The 16,692-nt window shown below is 38.9% G+C and overlaps 1 protein-coding gene across 3 annotated transcripts in view; it reads left to right on the top strand.

Moving 5' to 3' along the window:
* The window catches only part of ASAH1 (N-acylsphingosine amidohydrolase 1), a 33,650-nt gene extending 18,381 nt beyond the window's left edge, over positions 1 to 15,269 (top strand). For all 3 annotated transcript variants that reach the window (XM_046648419.1, XM_046648420.1, XM_046648418.1), the window contains 11 exons: positions 301 to 387; positions 2,587 to 2,665; positions 5,763 to 5,837; positions 6,749 to 6,794; positions 7,351 to 7,495; positions 8,043 to 8,097; positions 8,225 to 8,306; positions 12,291 to 12,422; positions 12,529 to 12,652; positions 13,098 to 13,154; positions 14,332 to 15,269. In XM_046648419.1, coding sequence (XP_046504375.1) covers positions 301 to 387; positions 2,587 to 2,665; positions 5,763 to 5,837; positions 6,749 to 6,794; positions 7,351 to 7,495; positions 8,043 to 8,097; positions 8,225 to 8,306; positions 12,291 to 12,422; positions 12,529 to 12,652; positions 13,098 to 13,154; positions 14,332 to 14,421 — 972 coding nt within the window. In that variant the 3' untranslated portion in view covers positions 14,422 to 15,269. The remainder of the gene's footprint in view (positions 1 to 300; positions 388 to 2,586; positions 2,666 to 5,762; positions 5,838 to 6,748; positions 6,795 to 7,350; positions 7,496 to 8,042; positions 8,098 to 8,224; positions 8,307 to 12,290; positions 12,423 to 12,528; positions 12,653 to 13,097; positions 13,155 to 14,331) is intronic.
* The last annotated feature ends 1,423 nt before the right edge of the window (positions 15,270 to 16,692 follow it).

Raw genomic sequence — 16,692 nt, 5'->3', positions numbered from 1 at the left:
AAATGATAGTAGAGGAAAAGGTGTCCTTCCTCCATAGCTTCTTGACTTTTTTGGTTGTCTTTCCCTTTGTTTGTATCATCTACCTCCATGTAAATAGCTGAGAATCAAGTGTGCTGTTAAAGATAAAATTAGTCTGTATTGTGTTTATAATACTAATTGAAAATGTTTTCAAATTGTACTATTTGATTGAGCTACATATGGATAAGTCAAAAGGTCTATATCCATTTTCATTATACCAATATTAATCTTAAATATCAGCACTTCTTTATGTCTCTTATTGTTTTATTACTTATTTTTCAGCTAAAGCTTATAATGAATTCACTGAAGAATATGGTAAATGCGTTTGTGCCCAGTGGAAAAGTTATGCAGATAGTGGATCAAAAGTTGGTAAGAAATATTTTCCACAGTAAGTTTTAAGCACATATACATATACACAGAGTTCAGAAAAGGCTCTGGTATTTATTGAAAGGCATAATTTGACAGCCTTTTCTGAGGAGCTTGAACAAATTTATATTTATTCTAAACCACTGTCAAAACTTCAGAGGGACTAGAAATTCTGGGCCTTGGTAATATTAGAGTAATAAGATGCAAAATAGCAAATTTTGCCAATTAACTACTCTTTCAATGTTTTTTTAAAAGCGTGGACTTTTTTACAGAGCAATGGACAAATGTGCATATTTCATCTGGGAGTAAGGCATTTCCTGCCCCTTATGTGTCCTTAGGTTTGCAAGTTCGCTGTTGAAAATTTGGGTTTTTTCTTAAGTATTTTGCCTGAGTATCTCAGGACACCCAGAGAGTTTTCTAGATATGACACACTCAGCCCAGGCCTCTATTTTGGGGAGTCCTTCAGCAGCTGTGACCGTTGAAACTCACTTGGGTTGCGTATTTCTTATTGCTGTGCATTCACCAAACCAGTTCATTTTCCTCCTGGTCCTTCAGGAAGACTCCGTGTCTCAACCGTTTTCTTTTGAATTTAGTTGGAACCAGTGGAAAGTCTAGGGCCCGGCTCCTCGAACCTCCTGAGAAATCCTCATCACCCTCTTTCAGTCTTTGCTCCAGGGCCCTCACTGGCCTGCAGGCTGCAAAGAATTGGGGCAGACACCAAGGCCCTAGGGCAGATTATTCAACCTTGGCACTAACGACATTTGGGATTGGATAATATTTTGTTGTGGGGGACTGTCCATGCATTGTAGGGTGTTTAGCAGAGTCCCTGGCCTCTATCCGTTGGATGCCAGTAGCACCCTTTCAGTTGTGACAACCAGTAATATCTCTTGATACTGTCACATCTCCTCTGGGGGACAATACTCCCCTGGCTGAGAACATTTCCCCAAAGGCTGGCTGCTCTGGACATAGCATGCTGATGGCGCTTGTATCTGCCAACCTCGAAAACTGTTAGCCCTCGTGTTTATGCTCTCAGAGCCTTTGATTAAGGCCATCCTTTATGTTTATACTAACCAGACTTCCTCCGAGTAAAAATGCTGATGGGAGCCGCTGCAGAGGAGGCCCCCACGCCCACGCAACCGGGGCAGCAGGGAGAGCAGCGTGGAAATGGTTCAGGTGCCCAGGCTTTGCAATCAGACAGCACTGGGGTTTTCGTTTGTTCTTTAAACATTAGATTTAAGGCTGGATCAGGCAGATCCTAGCTGTGTGTCCTTCGACAAGTTTCTTAAGCTCTGAAACTTCAGTTTTCTCATCAGGGAGAATTTACCAATGCTACATGTTTCCTATGGTGGTTGTGAGGATCAAATGACGTACTGTATGTAAAGCACAGTGCCTGGATGTAATAAATGGTTAATAAATGTTCACTGAGTCACTTCTCTTGGTTAAATTGGCAGGAATATTCCCCTTTGCAATGCCTTGAATTCCTAGGGGAGAAAATAATATGCATAATTAGGTCATATTACATATAAATACCAACTTGGTGAAAAATTGTGAATTTTAAGCACATCATCTTAGCAAGAGGCTGTGAGCTTAAATAGTGATCTCATCGTTGGTGAACAGTTGCAGTTGAGAATAAAAGCATGATGTCCACCATTGAAGTTGCTCATGTGTCCACTGTTTGCCAACAGGATGCAGTGAATGCCTCTTAGCCCAAGATCAGCCATTAACCATGATGGAAGGTTTTTGTGAAGAACTAGAGTACAGATTTGTTGCGATGAGTGTGGGAAGGAGATAGTAATGGGGGTGTAAGGCCCTTGGCAAGCGGGTGAGTTTGGAGAGAAAGGGGCTACTTGTTGTGATGTTGCTGTGTTGTGGGTCATGTTAGGTCATCCACTTGGAATTTTCCCAGTTCCCCCTCTCTCTGGATAATAAAGTGAAATTTACGGCAGGAAAAAACAATCATAGGTCTCTGCATAATACCTGAGAACAGATGAGCTTAAGGGAACCAAAGCTAAAGGTAAAGAATTTGGGGCTCAGTATTGAGGAGTACATAGAATATTTTAGAAATACCTGATGTTAAAGTGCTTTAAAAAATACCTTTTGTCACCTATTGGGCAGCAGTATCTAGAACAAATTTTATGTAACAGAACCAAACCTCAAAGCAGCCCTTTAGGTCCAGTGAGGGTTAATTTATTTGTTTTTCAGCCTGGTCTCCTCGGCAACTTTCCTGGTCCTTTTGAGGAGGAAATGAAGGGGATTGCAGCTGTTACTGACATACCTTTAGGTAAAGTTCACTTTGTAGCTGTTAAAAAATTTAATAAAGCACTTGAAAATTTTTCTCTTGAGGTATGGTCTACCTGCAGTAAACCGCGCAGATCTTAAGTATACTACTCAATAGTTTTAAAAATGCATACATGCTTGTAATCACAACTCTGAGCAAGGTACAGAAAATCCCTGCCATCCAAAATGCTCCATCATGGCCCTTCACAGACAATACTGTGTCCCCAGGTAACCGCTGTTCTGACTTCACCACAGATTAGTTTTACCTCTTCTTGAGTTTCTTATGAACAGAACCGAACAGCATGAACTGTTGTGTCTGGCTTCTTGTACTTACTGTGATAGGTAGAATGCTTTTGGATGAAGAGAACATATTTGGGTTGTTTCCAGATTTTGGATATTAAGAATAAAGTGGTTATGAACATTCTCCTACATGTCTTTGGATGGGCACAGCACTCGTTCTCTTGGATATGTGCTGGGTTATAGGGTGGCTGTATGTTTTGCCTTGTAGATTCCGCCAGCCAGTTTTCCAAAGTGATTGTATCCGTTGACAGTCAACATAGTACAAGAGTTTTAGTTTTCTCCACTTGATAGTGTCGGTCTTTTTTAAGTTGAGCCATTTTGTCGAGTGTGTGATAGGATCCCATTATTATTTAATTTGCGTTTCCCTGATGACTGATGAGATCGAACGGTTTATTGATCTTTTCCGTCCTTCCTTGTCGTTGTGAAAGTCTTAGGCCCATTTTTTGCTGGTTTGAAGGAATTCTGATATATTCTGGATACAAGTCCATTGTCAGATATATTATTCTAAATATCTTCTCCCAGTCTGTGGCTTACATTTTTATTCTCTTATTGGTGTCTTTTGATGAAGATAAATTCTTAGTTTTAATGAAGTCTAATTTCTTAGTCTTTTTTTTATGGTTAGTGCTTTTTGTGTCCATTTAAGAAATCTTTGTCTACCCCAAGGTCATGAAAATATTCTTTTATGTTTTCTTCTAGATATTTTATGTTTACTTTTTACATTTAGGCCTATGATCTATTTTGAATTAATTTTTGCTTGTGGTACGAGTTAGGGGTCACTGTTCAGTTTTTTTTTCATACGGAATATCCAATTGATTAAACACCATTTATTAAAAAGACCAGGCATCCCTCAGTAAATTGCAGTGGTGCCTTTGATATAAATCAGATGATTGTATAAATCTGGTTCTGTTTGGGGACTTTCTGTTAAGTTTCGTTTATCTATTTGTCTTTCCTTATGTCAATACTATTGATACCGCAATTACTAAAGCTTTACAGTAATTAAAGCCTGAAATTAGGGTAGTGTTAAGTTTTCCAACTTTGCAGCTTCCAAAATCCTCTTAGCTATTCTAGACCCTTTGCATTTCCATATAAATTTTAGAATCAGCCTGTCAACTTTGACAAAAGAGCGTGCTGATATTTTGAATAGAATTGTAATACTGAGTTTTTCAATTCATGACCATGGTATATGCCATTTCAACATTTATTTAGGTTATTGCTTTCTCTGAGCAGGATTTTTTTATTTTCAGGGAGGAGGTCTTGCATATCTTTCATTCGTCATTTCTGGCATTGAGACGGTTCTGACTCCTAGCGCCCCGTGCACAGCAGAGCGGAACCCTGCCCAGTCTTTTTGCTCCATCCTCTCCCCTTCCGGTGCTGTATTAGACGATGCTCTGCTGCTGTTCATAGGGTTTTCATGGCCAATTTTTCAGAAATTGGTGGCCTTCTTGCTAGTCTGCCTTAGTGTGGAAGCTCCATTGAAAGCTGTACACCATGGGAGCCCCTGCTGGTATATGAAATTCGGTGACATAGCTTACAGCATCACAGTAACATGCAGCCACCACAGTATGACAACTGACAGACGGGTGGGGTGGTTCCCTGACTGGGAAATGAACCCAAGCATGAAAACGCCAAATCTTAACCACTAGACCACCAGGGCTGACTTCACTCATCACATCCTTTATCATATTTGTCATATCCAGTTTGTCATATGCTTAGGAATTGATATTTTTGGGAGCTATTTTTAAAATTTCAGTTTCTAATTTATAGCATTTACTTTAATGAAAAAGACTTTTTCCACCATCCTGAAAGTTTTATTTTTGAGCTACCAAAGCAATAGAGTCATTATTTTAAGTAGCCAGTAATACCTTTGTTTTTTTAAGAGTGATGATTGAGAATTTCTGAAAATCAATAATATTTATCAAGGAAAGTAGCTAGATTTTTTTGTCTTTGCTTCTTTAAAAAAATGATTTAAAAAGGTAGTCAACATACTAGAAATATACACTTGCAGGCTATATGATAAATAAATCTTTGATTATTATGTAAAGAACTCTAGCAAATGAATGCCACATATAAATATCTCAAGATAAAGGTGGATTAAGAGGATTAACAGATGATTCGTAATAAAAGAAAATAAGAGTGGAATTTCACCAAAATAGAAATCAAATGGAAATAAAATAAACATTAGATTAGGATGAAAAAAACATGTTAAGCTTAACATGTTAACATAAAATGAGACAGAAAAAGTATGTTGTATACCTTCAAATTAAGGGCTAAGTGGTACCACTATACAGTTTTGGAAAAATATTCAAAAATTAAAATGTTTCATAATGAGTTTTCTTCTGTAAGCTCCGCACTGATTTTATTAATAATTCCGGTCTCTCTTTTCTCACCTTAGAAGTAATTAGTCACATTCTAAAAGTCGGGCAAAATACATTTTCAGCATTCAATCAAGAACCAGATGTATTAAATCATCATTATTTGAGCCCCCAAAGAAAACTAAAATGGAGCATATTGATGAAAAATTTGGACAGTATGTTGTAGTACAATTCCAGCGTGTCCAGTTGTTGAACTTGCCCCGTAGCTGCCCCTTTGAGGACCTATTTTATCTTGAGTCTGCAGAGTACAGGCTGAGCCACCACCACCGGCCAGCTATTCAGGCACACAGGTTGGTCTGCAGACACTTAGGTCTGACAAAAAAAAAACTTCACACAGCAATGGCAGTTAAACCTTTTCTTAAAAAAGAATTTTCTAACAATGTCATGATTCTGTATATTGATCAAAAAATTTCGTATCTTTTCTCATAGGAGAGATCATTTCATTCAATGTTTTCTATGAGTTTTTTACCATCTGTACTTCAGTAATAACAGAAGACAAACAAGGTAAATGTGTGCTGAGCAGGGGCGGGCAGAGCCAAGTATGAAGTAGAAGAAAATCTTCTAAGTAAATGGAATGAGAACTTGTACAATCCAGGCTTGCCATGCTAATTCTGTGTACATTGCATGAAGTTTTATAGATCTTGGTAAATTCTTATAGGTGAATTAAATACTATCCTTATTTTAAGACCACTGTAATACCTATTAAAGTTTAATTCAGGCATGCAAAAAACTTGGAAGAAGTGTGTCAGGACTATCAACATTCGTACCCTTCGTCAGTCTACTTGTGCCCATCCTCATGATTGGATGTAAGCACCCACAGGGGTAATTCCTTATCTTCATATATGTAATGACCCAGCCTTTACTCTAAGCCCAGGACAAACATTTGCCCGTCACTTCCCAGCCAAGGGACCCTCTGGAGACCAGCCTCACTTTCCCATGTTTTTCCTGGCAGTCCCCAGAGTACAAGGCACAGGATGATTTTCCCTGATTCCCTCTTATTTTTGACCTATATCCTGGGTATAAAGCCAGCCTGTGCAGAACCCTTGAGACGCCCAGCTCTAGGTGCCCATCCCTGAAGGGAAGCATGTTGGTAAGTCACATTAGGTGAGGCTGAGAGAGCTCTGTCTACGTAGAAGAGTGTCATAGTGGACAAAGAATGACCTTTGATCCTTTTCCCATATTCAGAACTTACCAGGAACCCTGTGCTCTCAGGTATCATGAGGGGATCTGGCCGATGTGACAGGGACAACAATTTCATCTTAAGGCTTATGCTATCAGAATGCTGCTTAATTCTTACTGTTGGCTTGAACAGTTGTGAATATCAGCCAACCAAAATTAAGTGTCCAGCTTTGATTCAGAATCGGTGGTACTATCATAACTGCTACTACAGGTCTCTTTTGCCTACTTTGAATTAGGTCATGTACTACATGGGCGAAACATGGATTTTGGATTATTTCTTGGGTAAGTAAAGAACATGGTGTGTATCAGTCCTTAAGAAGAGTAGATTGTATTACACTGATGAACAGTAAGTCTCAAGTCTTGCCCAAAATATGACCAGAAGTGAAGACACTGGAGTCCTGTGTTTTGAGACAAGATGGGCATACCCTCACTCACTTATTTGAGAGTTTGTAACTGGGTTGCACCTAGTGAACAAAATCTGGAGCATGCCTCAAGGCCCTAGATGCATGTCTAGTTTGTTGCTTAGAAGGGAGAATAGCATTCTATGTGTCGTCCTGACCTTTCTTTATCTACAACAGGGCTTTGTAATGAAAGACTTACATTTGAATCTGGGGTTTGGTGTTTACAGGCTTCACAGTGGCGGAGTTAACTTCTCTGAGCCTCACTTTTATCTTGTGGAAGATGGAGGATGAACCACCCATATTGCAAAGTTCTTGTTAGGGTTGATCATTAGAGATCAGGTAGATAAAGCGCCTAGTGTAATGCTTGGCCATCAGCGTCATATTCAGCATTATCATCATCCTTGTCCTTAAATAGCACTGAAATCTGTTTTGTGTAGGTGGAATATAAATAATCATTCCTGGGTCATCACTGAGCAGCTGAAACCTTTAACGGTGAATCTGGACTTCCAGAGGAACAACAAAACTGTCTTCAAGGCGACAAGCTTTGCTGGCTATGTGGGCATGTTAACAGGATTCAAACCAGTAAGGCGTCTCCCGTTACATAATTTTACAGATGGTTGTGTGTCCTGCTGTTACTCCCTGTGAAGGGTGGAGTCTAAGGAAATGAGGACTTTTAAAAAGAATACGAAGCCCCAGATTATCCCTTTGTCCTTCTTGTCACCTTCAGAGGTCTGAGCTCACAGAGTAGAGAAGACTAGAAAGGAAGTGAAGGTTTCTGAGCCTCTTCTGAGGAAAAAGCATGCGGCTGAGTGTGTAGGGCTGGGAACATAAATCTGGAATCTGGTCCTGGGTCTGCCACTGCAGCAAGTTAGGCGTTAATGCTGTGCACTTCACTTCCTTGTCAGAAAAGTGTGGCTGGTAACATCCCACCTACTTACCTCACACGTTAGATGTGAAAAGGCTCTGAACTTTAAAGCTCTGTGCACAGAAGGTGATGTTACCATGGTTTTGATTGATCTTTTGGTTCCCCATCACCCAATCCAGGCCTTGAAGTACAATATCAAGCACAGTGAGAGGGCCTCACAGGATGATGGAGGTCTCTGATTCCGCTGCTTTGTCTTTTTCTCAGGGACTGTTTAGTCTTACGCTAAATGAACGTTTCAGTACAAATGGCGGTTATATGGGTGAGTAGAGGGTTCTTAAATGAAATGGGAGTTTCATAGATGTTTTAAGAGGAGGTCTGGATGATGCCTTCTGGTTCATAGTCTAACCTCTTCCAGGTCCTCTGACACTGTGTTTGATCTCTTCCAGGTGTCCTAGAATGGATCTTGGGAAAGAAAGATGCCATGTGGATAGGATTTCTCCTTAGATCAGTTCTGGAAAATAGCACAAGGTAATCTGTTCGGTTGCTTCATTGTCAGATTTAATTATTTTATTTTTTAAATTATTTAAACTTTTTTTGCTGAGATATAATTGACATGTTAGTTTAAGGTACACAACAAAACGCTTTGATATTTGTATACATTCTGAGATGATCACCACAATAAGTCTAGTCAACATGGGTCACCATACAGAGTTACAAGATTTCTTTCCTTGTGATGAGAACTTTTAAGATCTGTTCTCTTAGCAACTTTCAAATATACAATACAGTATTATTACCTATAGTCACCATGCTGCATATTACTTCCCCAGAACTTATTTGTTTTATAACTGGAAGTTTGTCCCCTTTGACCTCTTTCACCCATTTTGTCCAACCCCTACCCTCTGCCTCTGGCAACACCAGTCTGTTTTCTGTACAGATCTTCCTGGACTTACAGTGGGGTTACATCCCCAAAAACGGGTTTAAATGGGTTTATTGGGATGTAACCCCATCATAAGCTGAAAATATCGTAAGTCTAAAATGCATTTAATAGACTAACCTACCGAACATCATAGCTAAGCCTACCCTACTTTAAATGTGATCAGAGCATTTACATTAGCCTACAGTTGGGCAACATCCTGTAACACAAAGCCTATTTTATAATAAAGTGTTGAATATCTCAGGTAATTTACTGAATACTGAAAGCAAAAAACAGAAGGGTTGTAAGTGTATCAGTTGTTTACCCTCGTGATCGCGGGGCTGACTGGGGGCTGTGGTTTGCTGCCAATGCCCAGCATTGCAAGAGAATATGGGACTGTGTATGGCTAGCCTGGGAAAAGATCAAAACTCAGAATTCAAAGTATAGTTTCTACTGAATGTCTGTTGCTTTTGCACCATTGTAAAGTTGAAAAATTGTAAATCAAACCATTGCAGTTCAGGACCATCTCTATCTCTGAGTTTTTTTTTTTTCAGATTCTACGTATAAGTGAGATCATATGGTATTTCTCTTTCTCTGACTTATTTCACTGAGCATAATGCCCTCAAGGTGGATGTTGTCACAAATGGCAAGATTTCCATTTTTATGGCCAAGTAATATTCTGTTGGACATATAGCACATTTTCTTTGTCCATTCATCCTTCAGTGGACACTTAGGTTTCTTCCATGTCTTGGCTGTTGTAAATGATGCTGCTATGGGAGTGCAGATATCTTTTCAATTTAGTGTTTTGCATGGCCTCTGACAGAGGAGTGGTGTAGGTCTGTGCCTGGAAACCAAACCCAGGCCCCTGAAGCGGAGTGTGCCGAACTTAACCACTGGGCTGCTGGGGCTGGCCCTCGAGTTAGTGTTTTTGCTTCCTTCAGATAAATACCCAGAAGTGGAATTACTGGATCGTATGGTAGTTCTATTTTTAATTTTTGAGGAAATCTCCATACTGTTTTCCATAGTGGCTGCACCAATTCACATTCCCCCCAGCAGTGCACAGGGTGCCCTTTTCTTCACATCCTCGCCGACGCTTATTGTCTCGTTTCTTTTTGATTAACAGTCATTCTAACAGGTGTGATGTCTTCTCTCTTTTGGGGGTTTTGGTTTGCATTTGCCCAATGATTAGTGATTTTGAGCACCTTTTCATGTACCTGTTTTCCATGTGTATGTCTTCTTTGGAATAATGTCCAGTTAGATCCTCTGCCCTTTTTAAAATAAGATTTTTTTTGCTATTGAGTTGTATGAGTTCTTTATATATTTTGGCTATTAACCCCTTATCAGTTTTATGATTTGCAAATAGTTTCTCCCATTCAGTAGGTTGTCTTTTCATTTTGTTGATGATTTTCTTTGCTGTGCAGAAGCTTTTTAGTTTGATGTAGTTCCATTTGTTTATTTTTGTTTTTGTTGCCTTTGCTTTTGGTGTCAAATCCACAAAATCATCACCAAGACCAGTGTTAAGGAGTTTATCACCTATGTTTTATTCTAGGGAGGTTTATGGTTTTGGCTCTTACATTCCAGTCTTAATCCACTTTGATTTTTGTATATGGTGTAAGATAGTGGTCCAGTTTCATTCTTTTGCATGTGACTGTCCGGTTTTCCCAGCACGATTTATTGAAGAGACTCGCCTTTCCCCATTGTGTATTCTTGGCTCCTTTGTCATAAATTAATTGACCATATATGTGTGGGTTTGTTTCTGAGCTCTCTATTCTGTTCCATTGATCTATGTGTCTGTTTTTATGCCAGTACCATGCTGTTTTGATTTCTATAGCTTTGTAATATAGTTGTAAATCAGGAAGTGTGACAATTCTAGCTTTGTTCTTCTTTCTCAAGATTGCTTTGGCTGTTTGGGGTCTTTTGTGGTTCCATACAAATCTTAGGATTTTTTGTTCTATTTCTGTGAAAAATGCCATTGAAATTTTGATAGAGATTGCATTGAATCTGTAGATTGCTTTGGGTAGTAGGGATATTTTAACGATATTACTTCTTCCAATCCATGAACATAGAGTATCTTTCCATTTATTTGTGCCTTCTCCCATTTCTTTCATCAGTGTCTTAGTTTTCAGTGTATAGATTTTTCACCTCCTTGGTTAAATTTACTCCTAGGTATTTTATTGTTTTTGTTGCATTGTAAATGGGATTGTTTTCCTGCTTTCTCTGATGGTTCATTATTAGTGCATAGAAATGCAACAGATTTTTGTATATTGATTTTGTATCCTGCAACTTTACTGAATTTATTACTTCTGACAGTTTTTTGGTGGAGTCCTTAGGGTTTTCCATATATATCATGTCATCTGCAAAGAGTGACAGTTTTACTTCTTCCTTTCTGATTTGGATCCCTTTTCTTTCTTTTTCTTGCCTACACTGCTCTGGCGAGTGCTGCCAAATACTATATTGAATAAAAATCAGACAGCAGGCATCCTTGTCTTGTTCCTAATCTTAGAGGAAAAGCTTTCACCTTTTCACCATTGAGTATGATTTTAACTGTGGGCTTGTCCTGTATGGCCTTCATTGTGCTGAGGTACATTCCGTCTATACCCACCTTGTTGAGAGTTTTTATCATAAATGGATGTTGACTTTTGTCAAATGCTTTTTCTGCATCTGTTGAGATGATCGTATGATTTTGACCCTTCATTTTGTCAATATGGTGTATCACATTGACTGATTTGTGGATGTTGAACCATCCTTGCATCCCTGGAATAAATCCCACTTGATCATGGTGTATGATCCTTTTAATGTATTGTAGTTTATTTTAAATTACTCATAGTTAAATATAAAAATATTTCCCAGCTTATCTTCCATTGAGGAAGTATTTTAGAATTTCTTAGGTGAACCTTTAACACTCATATGGAATTCTTCCTATTTTCTCTGTGTGTTTATAGCAAGGAAATGAACTGACTTATTTAAAAAGTGGTAAGGATAGTGCCACTGTGAAAAGCACCTATGAATTTTTCTTGGTGTACCAAAAAAAATCACCCATACACAAAAAATGGTAAATAAATTCTTCATTTAAATCCTAATACCTGTTAACCTAGAAGTTATATTCTGCACTGGTGCAAAAATCTTATAATAGCAAAACTGCCCTTAGCCAGCACTACATCCAAATAACCTGGAATAAATGGGCATGTCTTATTTTTAATGCTTTCCAGGGAATAAGATTTGGTAGTCTTCTTTGAAAATCTACTTCAATTTTTTATAGCCCTAATTTTCAGGAAGGTTTACTTTTTAGTCCTTAAACCCTGTATACGGTAATTAATATTTCCCTCTGTTTTATTGTTGAGTGAAAGGCATAAACAATAAGGGTGGAAGATAATTACTTGAGGCCGTTTTGTCTGTCTTTCAGATCAGAGGGAACATTTCAGATCTCACTGTTTCACTGCACAGGAGTCAGGGACTCTTCCTGCCTGAGCCATGCTTACCATCCTTTTAAAACACGCGTTCCTCAGATACTTGTCTTCCTTAGTTTCCACAGCTACAAAATTTTCATTCCAAGTCAACTAAAAATGTTTCCTTTTTTTTTTTTTAATGTTTCTATGTAGTTATGAAGAAGCCAAGAATATATTGACCAAAACCAAGATATTGGCCCCAGCGTACTTTATCCTGGGAGGCAACAAGACTGGGGAGGGTTGTGTGATTACACGAGACAGAAAACGATCTTTGGATGTATATGAGTAAGTACATTTGTTAAAGCAAAATAAGTAGGAACTGAAGTGTAGACTGATACATGTACAGGTTTAAGGTATGAGGCCTAAGAGGAATCTCTCTTTTTACATCTAGACTCGACCCCAAGCAGGGTAGATGGTATGTGGTACAAACAAATTATGACCGTTGGAAAAATCCCTTCTTCCTTGATGATCGCAGGACGCCCACTAAGATGTGTCTAAACCGGACAACCCAAGAGGTACAGTGGCAATATCATACATAACAAGGAATGGTGACCACTAAAGAGTAGCTTAGTTCTGGCATTTTTCTTTGGCCTTTGAAGAATTTATAAACCTCCTATTATTCGGTATCTCTGGACAATCCCCCCTGAGTTTTTGTTTTGTTTTGTTTTTAACTTAAGGAATAAAATTTTGCTGTACTTTCTCTTTCTTATTCTAATGCCAGACATCACTCTGTGAAGTTCAATGACAGACAGGCCAGAATTAAAGAAAGGAGGAAGAGAGAGAGAAAAAGCAATACAGTAGAACCATTACCTCTGTTTCTAACAGTGACGTCCAGGGAAATTCTTTTAGGGGGGATGGAGGAGGCTGAAGAATGTCTTGGTTTCTAATGACCCATCTGTGTGGGTAAGGCTGCTGACATCTGTATTTAACTTACTGAACAAAATTATTTTTGTGTTTTAGAATATCTCACTTGCAACCATATATGATGTGCTGTCAACAAAACCTGTCCTCAACAAGGTATTTTTAAAATATATATATATATTTGCTTTTAGGGAGAGAATTTGGTCCTGTGTTGTGTCTTTCCTTGTTATCTTGGATCAGTTGGAGCTGGAATCCCAGGTCATGTTCAGCTTAAGGCTGATTTTTTAAAATCTTTTTGTGTGACTAAAACCATAACTCTTGAGCTGTCACAAAGAAGCTGGTCACTATGGTTTGATGTCCAAATTGGTCAGAGTATTGTTTCCAGTTTTACTTACATGGCAAATAAGTCTAGCGTTTGACTCTTGACTTCTCCCTGTCTGGAAATCGCATGCTGTACCCTACAGTGAACACCTACACTCCGGAGAACAAAGTCTGAGGTCCATTTTCAGACAGAGCTTTGTGTCTTCATAGATTAGAGTTTCTTTTAAACTTTATTGCATCCTTTCAGCTTTTCCCCACACTAGAGCTAAAAAATGCAAAAAGCTTCCTCATCATTCAATTTGCTAATAGTTCCCTCTTGTATATTCTGGAAATACTCACCAGCTTTCCCATTTGTTTCTTCTCTTCTTTTCCTTGGTCCTTTTCCCTAATCCTCCCTAAAATCATTGTGCCTCCACTCCCTCAACCAGAAGGAATTCTTCCTGCCCGTTAGCATTTGGATGGGAACGTGGCTCCTGCAGGAAGCCTTCCTACAGCCCACTGCCCCGCGAGGCTTCTCACTTTGCCCACTCCCTCTGTGTGATCTCCTGCACGGCCCCCCCACGGTACTAGTGATGCTTTAGGATGAGGATAGCCAGAGCTCAACTGTCCATGCTCCACAGCACACTGTTGGGCTTTGCATGACTGCAAGTTTTCCATTGAGGAGGGTTAAATGAGTCTTAATGCATTGGTGGTGAAGCAGTGTCCTGCTCAGGAAAAAGACCTTGTAAGGAACTGAAGAGATTCTCTCCTGAGCCTATTTCTATTCATGACCTAGAATAATGATTCTATTGAAGTCAGTTGTTTTAATTATTATTAACTTATTATTTAATTATTAATTATTTGGATCTTTATATTATGAACTATTTTTATATCTTTATATGTAGTATTATATACTAACTATTTAATATTAAGTAAACTCAGAAAGCAATTCCACGAGTACAGAAGTGCTGATATGAGTCAGGACATCTTAGAATTGAAAACATCCCTAAAGTGAAAATAACCTCTGTTTCAGCTGACGGTATACACGACCTTGATGGATGTCACCAAAGGTCGATTTGAAAGTTACCTGCGGGACTGCCCAGACCCTTGCATAGGTTGGTGAGCACACCTGGCCTACAGAAGGCGCTGTGACCTGGAGATGGGACTCGCACGCGGCCGAGTAGTGCTGCCTGGTGACTTCCTTCCGAACCCTGACACTCGGGGCGGGTTCTCTTTGGCGGCTGTTTTGTCCTTCTGGGTAGGTTTGCAGTTCACAGGCTGTTTTTGGCGTGACGGTTGGTTGATCTTATTTACAGAAGACTTCTTTAAGTGAAGTACACCAATCGTCTGAAATTTGCCGAGTTTCATTTCTCTTTGACATTTCGGGATGGGGACGGGTGATTCAACTATTGTGGGACCCACCTCCGCGGGCAAAGCAGGATTCTCTGTGGGCATTGAATCTGGTCCGTCTGTGTGAGTAATAGTTAAAATAGTCCACAGTGTTCAGTTTTTCACTTTTTTCTACATATTTGTATGTTTTTTCTGTATAGCAGTCTTTTGCTCTTAGTTCTAACTGCTTAATAGTAGTTTTAATAAACTGATACACCATTGTCTTTGTTGTTTGGGACAGCAATGAAATTTCACTAATTTTGATTGGAGGGGGATGTGAGACAGACATTCCACTGTATATTTCTTTTAATGGGCAATCCATGGGGCTTTGACTCTGAATTGAAATACTTTTTGGGGTTCATGAAGTAATCAGTATGCCAGGTGGTCTTTTATACATAGAATTGAAGTGTTCTCCTTTTCATAACTACCCTACCTCCCAGTAATCCCAGGACGTAGTTAGCTTCAAAAACAGTCCCAGATTCTGTGAATTAATAGAAAATAAACAGGTCAAAGACTTGTGGAAAATGAGGGGTGAACCTGTTACTTTAAACTCTTAATAAATTTCTTGATTTGTCCTTCTGATCAATGTGTATTTTTTTAAAACTAAGTATAGTTACTAAAAGATTTTTTCAGATATCTGTTTATGAGAAGTGCTAATAGAACTTGTTAACCTTTCAGACTTTCAGTTAACTGTGAAGTGGATGCCAGTTGGGCAAGACCGTATCCACTTCCTTTGTGTATTATGTTGGTTGTATTCCTGACATTCAATAAACAGTCACTGGCAGTAGTGTCAGAGTCATGGATGCTGACTGAATATATAACTATGTATTGGTTTGAGGGTGGGGGTTATTATGGAAAGATGCAAGCTGAATATAACATCTGAATTAAAATGCAAGCGATATGTAAGTGGGTTAATCAACTTATGACTAAATGGTCACAATCTTACATGACTAATCCTTACCACCTCTTAACCCAGTGGCATCAACCCAGTGCATAGGCGTCCAAAGGCTCCTCTTCCCGGCCCCAGACAGGAGGTGCTTCCACAAAACGATAGTGATGCCAGTATTAGCTTAGTGGAGCAAGAGGAATTACAGGATGATTTATGTTAAAATACAATTTGATTAATTAAAAAAATCTTTACTTCAGATTTTGTCCATCTTATAAAAATGAAGTGAGGTAAACTTGTATTTTTTTCTAAAGTAGTAGCCTTTGATATACATGATAATAAAGAGGTAAGATGCTAATTGTTTCAGACTGATTCCTCAGTTTGGACTAAACCAAAGAATTTCAAAGAAATAACTGGTGTTGAAATTTTAGGTAGTATTATTTAGTGGTGAAAAAGCAGTTTATAAAATCGGATATACAGTATAAGCGTATTTATGTAATACTCTATACATATGCATAACTAGATGTACATCTGGAGCATAGAAAGATGAGTAGGAGGATGTTCACCAAAATGTTGACAATGGTTATCCCTGGTGTTAAGTGCTGTTTTAATTTGAAGAGGACATTAATGAGACTATATTCTTAGAAATATTGGATAAAATTGAGGGACAGGTTAGATCCAAACCGTCGGCTATAGTTTCGGCACCTAGTTTTAGGGAGTCTGATTTCATGCGGAGGGCTGAGTCAGACCTGTATTTCTACATGTGCAGCTCTACGGTAACTTAGTGTAGTAATAGCTACTACTCATACAGAACTTGCTATGTACCAGGGCTTTGATGCGTGTTTACATTATCATCTTACTTCATCTTCTCAACAAACCCAGTTATACTGGTGATCCTGCTTTCCGACAGTGAAAGTAAGGTTAAGCAACTTGCTCCAAGTCATTTTAACAGAAGGCATTTGAGCCAGGATTTGAACCAAGTCTGTCCAAATCTTGTGCTTTTAACCAGGACACTCTAATTCTTAACATTACAGATAGGACTGGAAACGGTTTTGTCCTAGGAGAACTTCACTTGAGCTGGAGTGTCCCCAGCCATCATGCTGCGCCTGGACTTCGACA

Source organism: Equus quagga, chromosome 22, assembly GCF_021613505.1.
Source record: "Equus quagga isolate Etosha38 chromosome 22, UCLA_HA_Equagga_1.0, whole genome shotgun sequence".
Lineage (NCBI taxonomy): Eukaryota > Metazoa > Chordata > Mammalia > Perissodactyla > Equidae > Equus > Equus quagga.
Note: the sequence above shows the minus strand (reverse complement) of the source record. Positions and strands in the feature narration are given on the sequence as shown.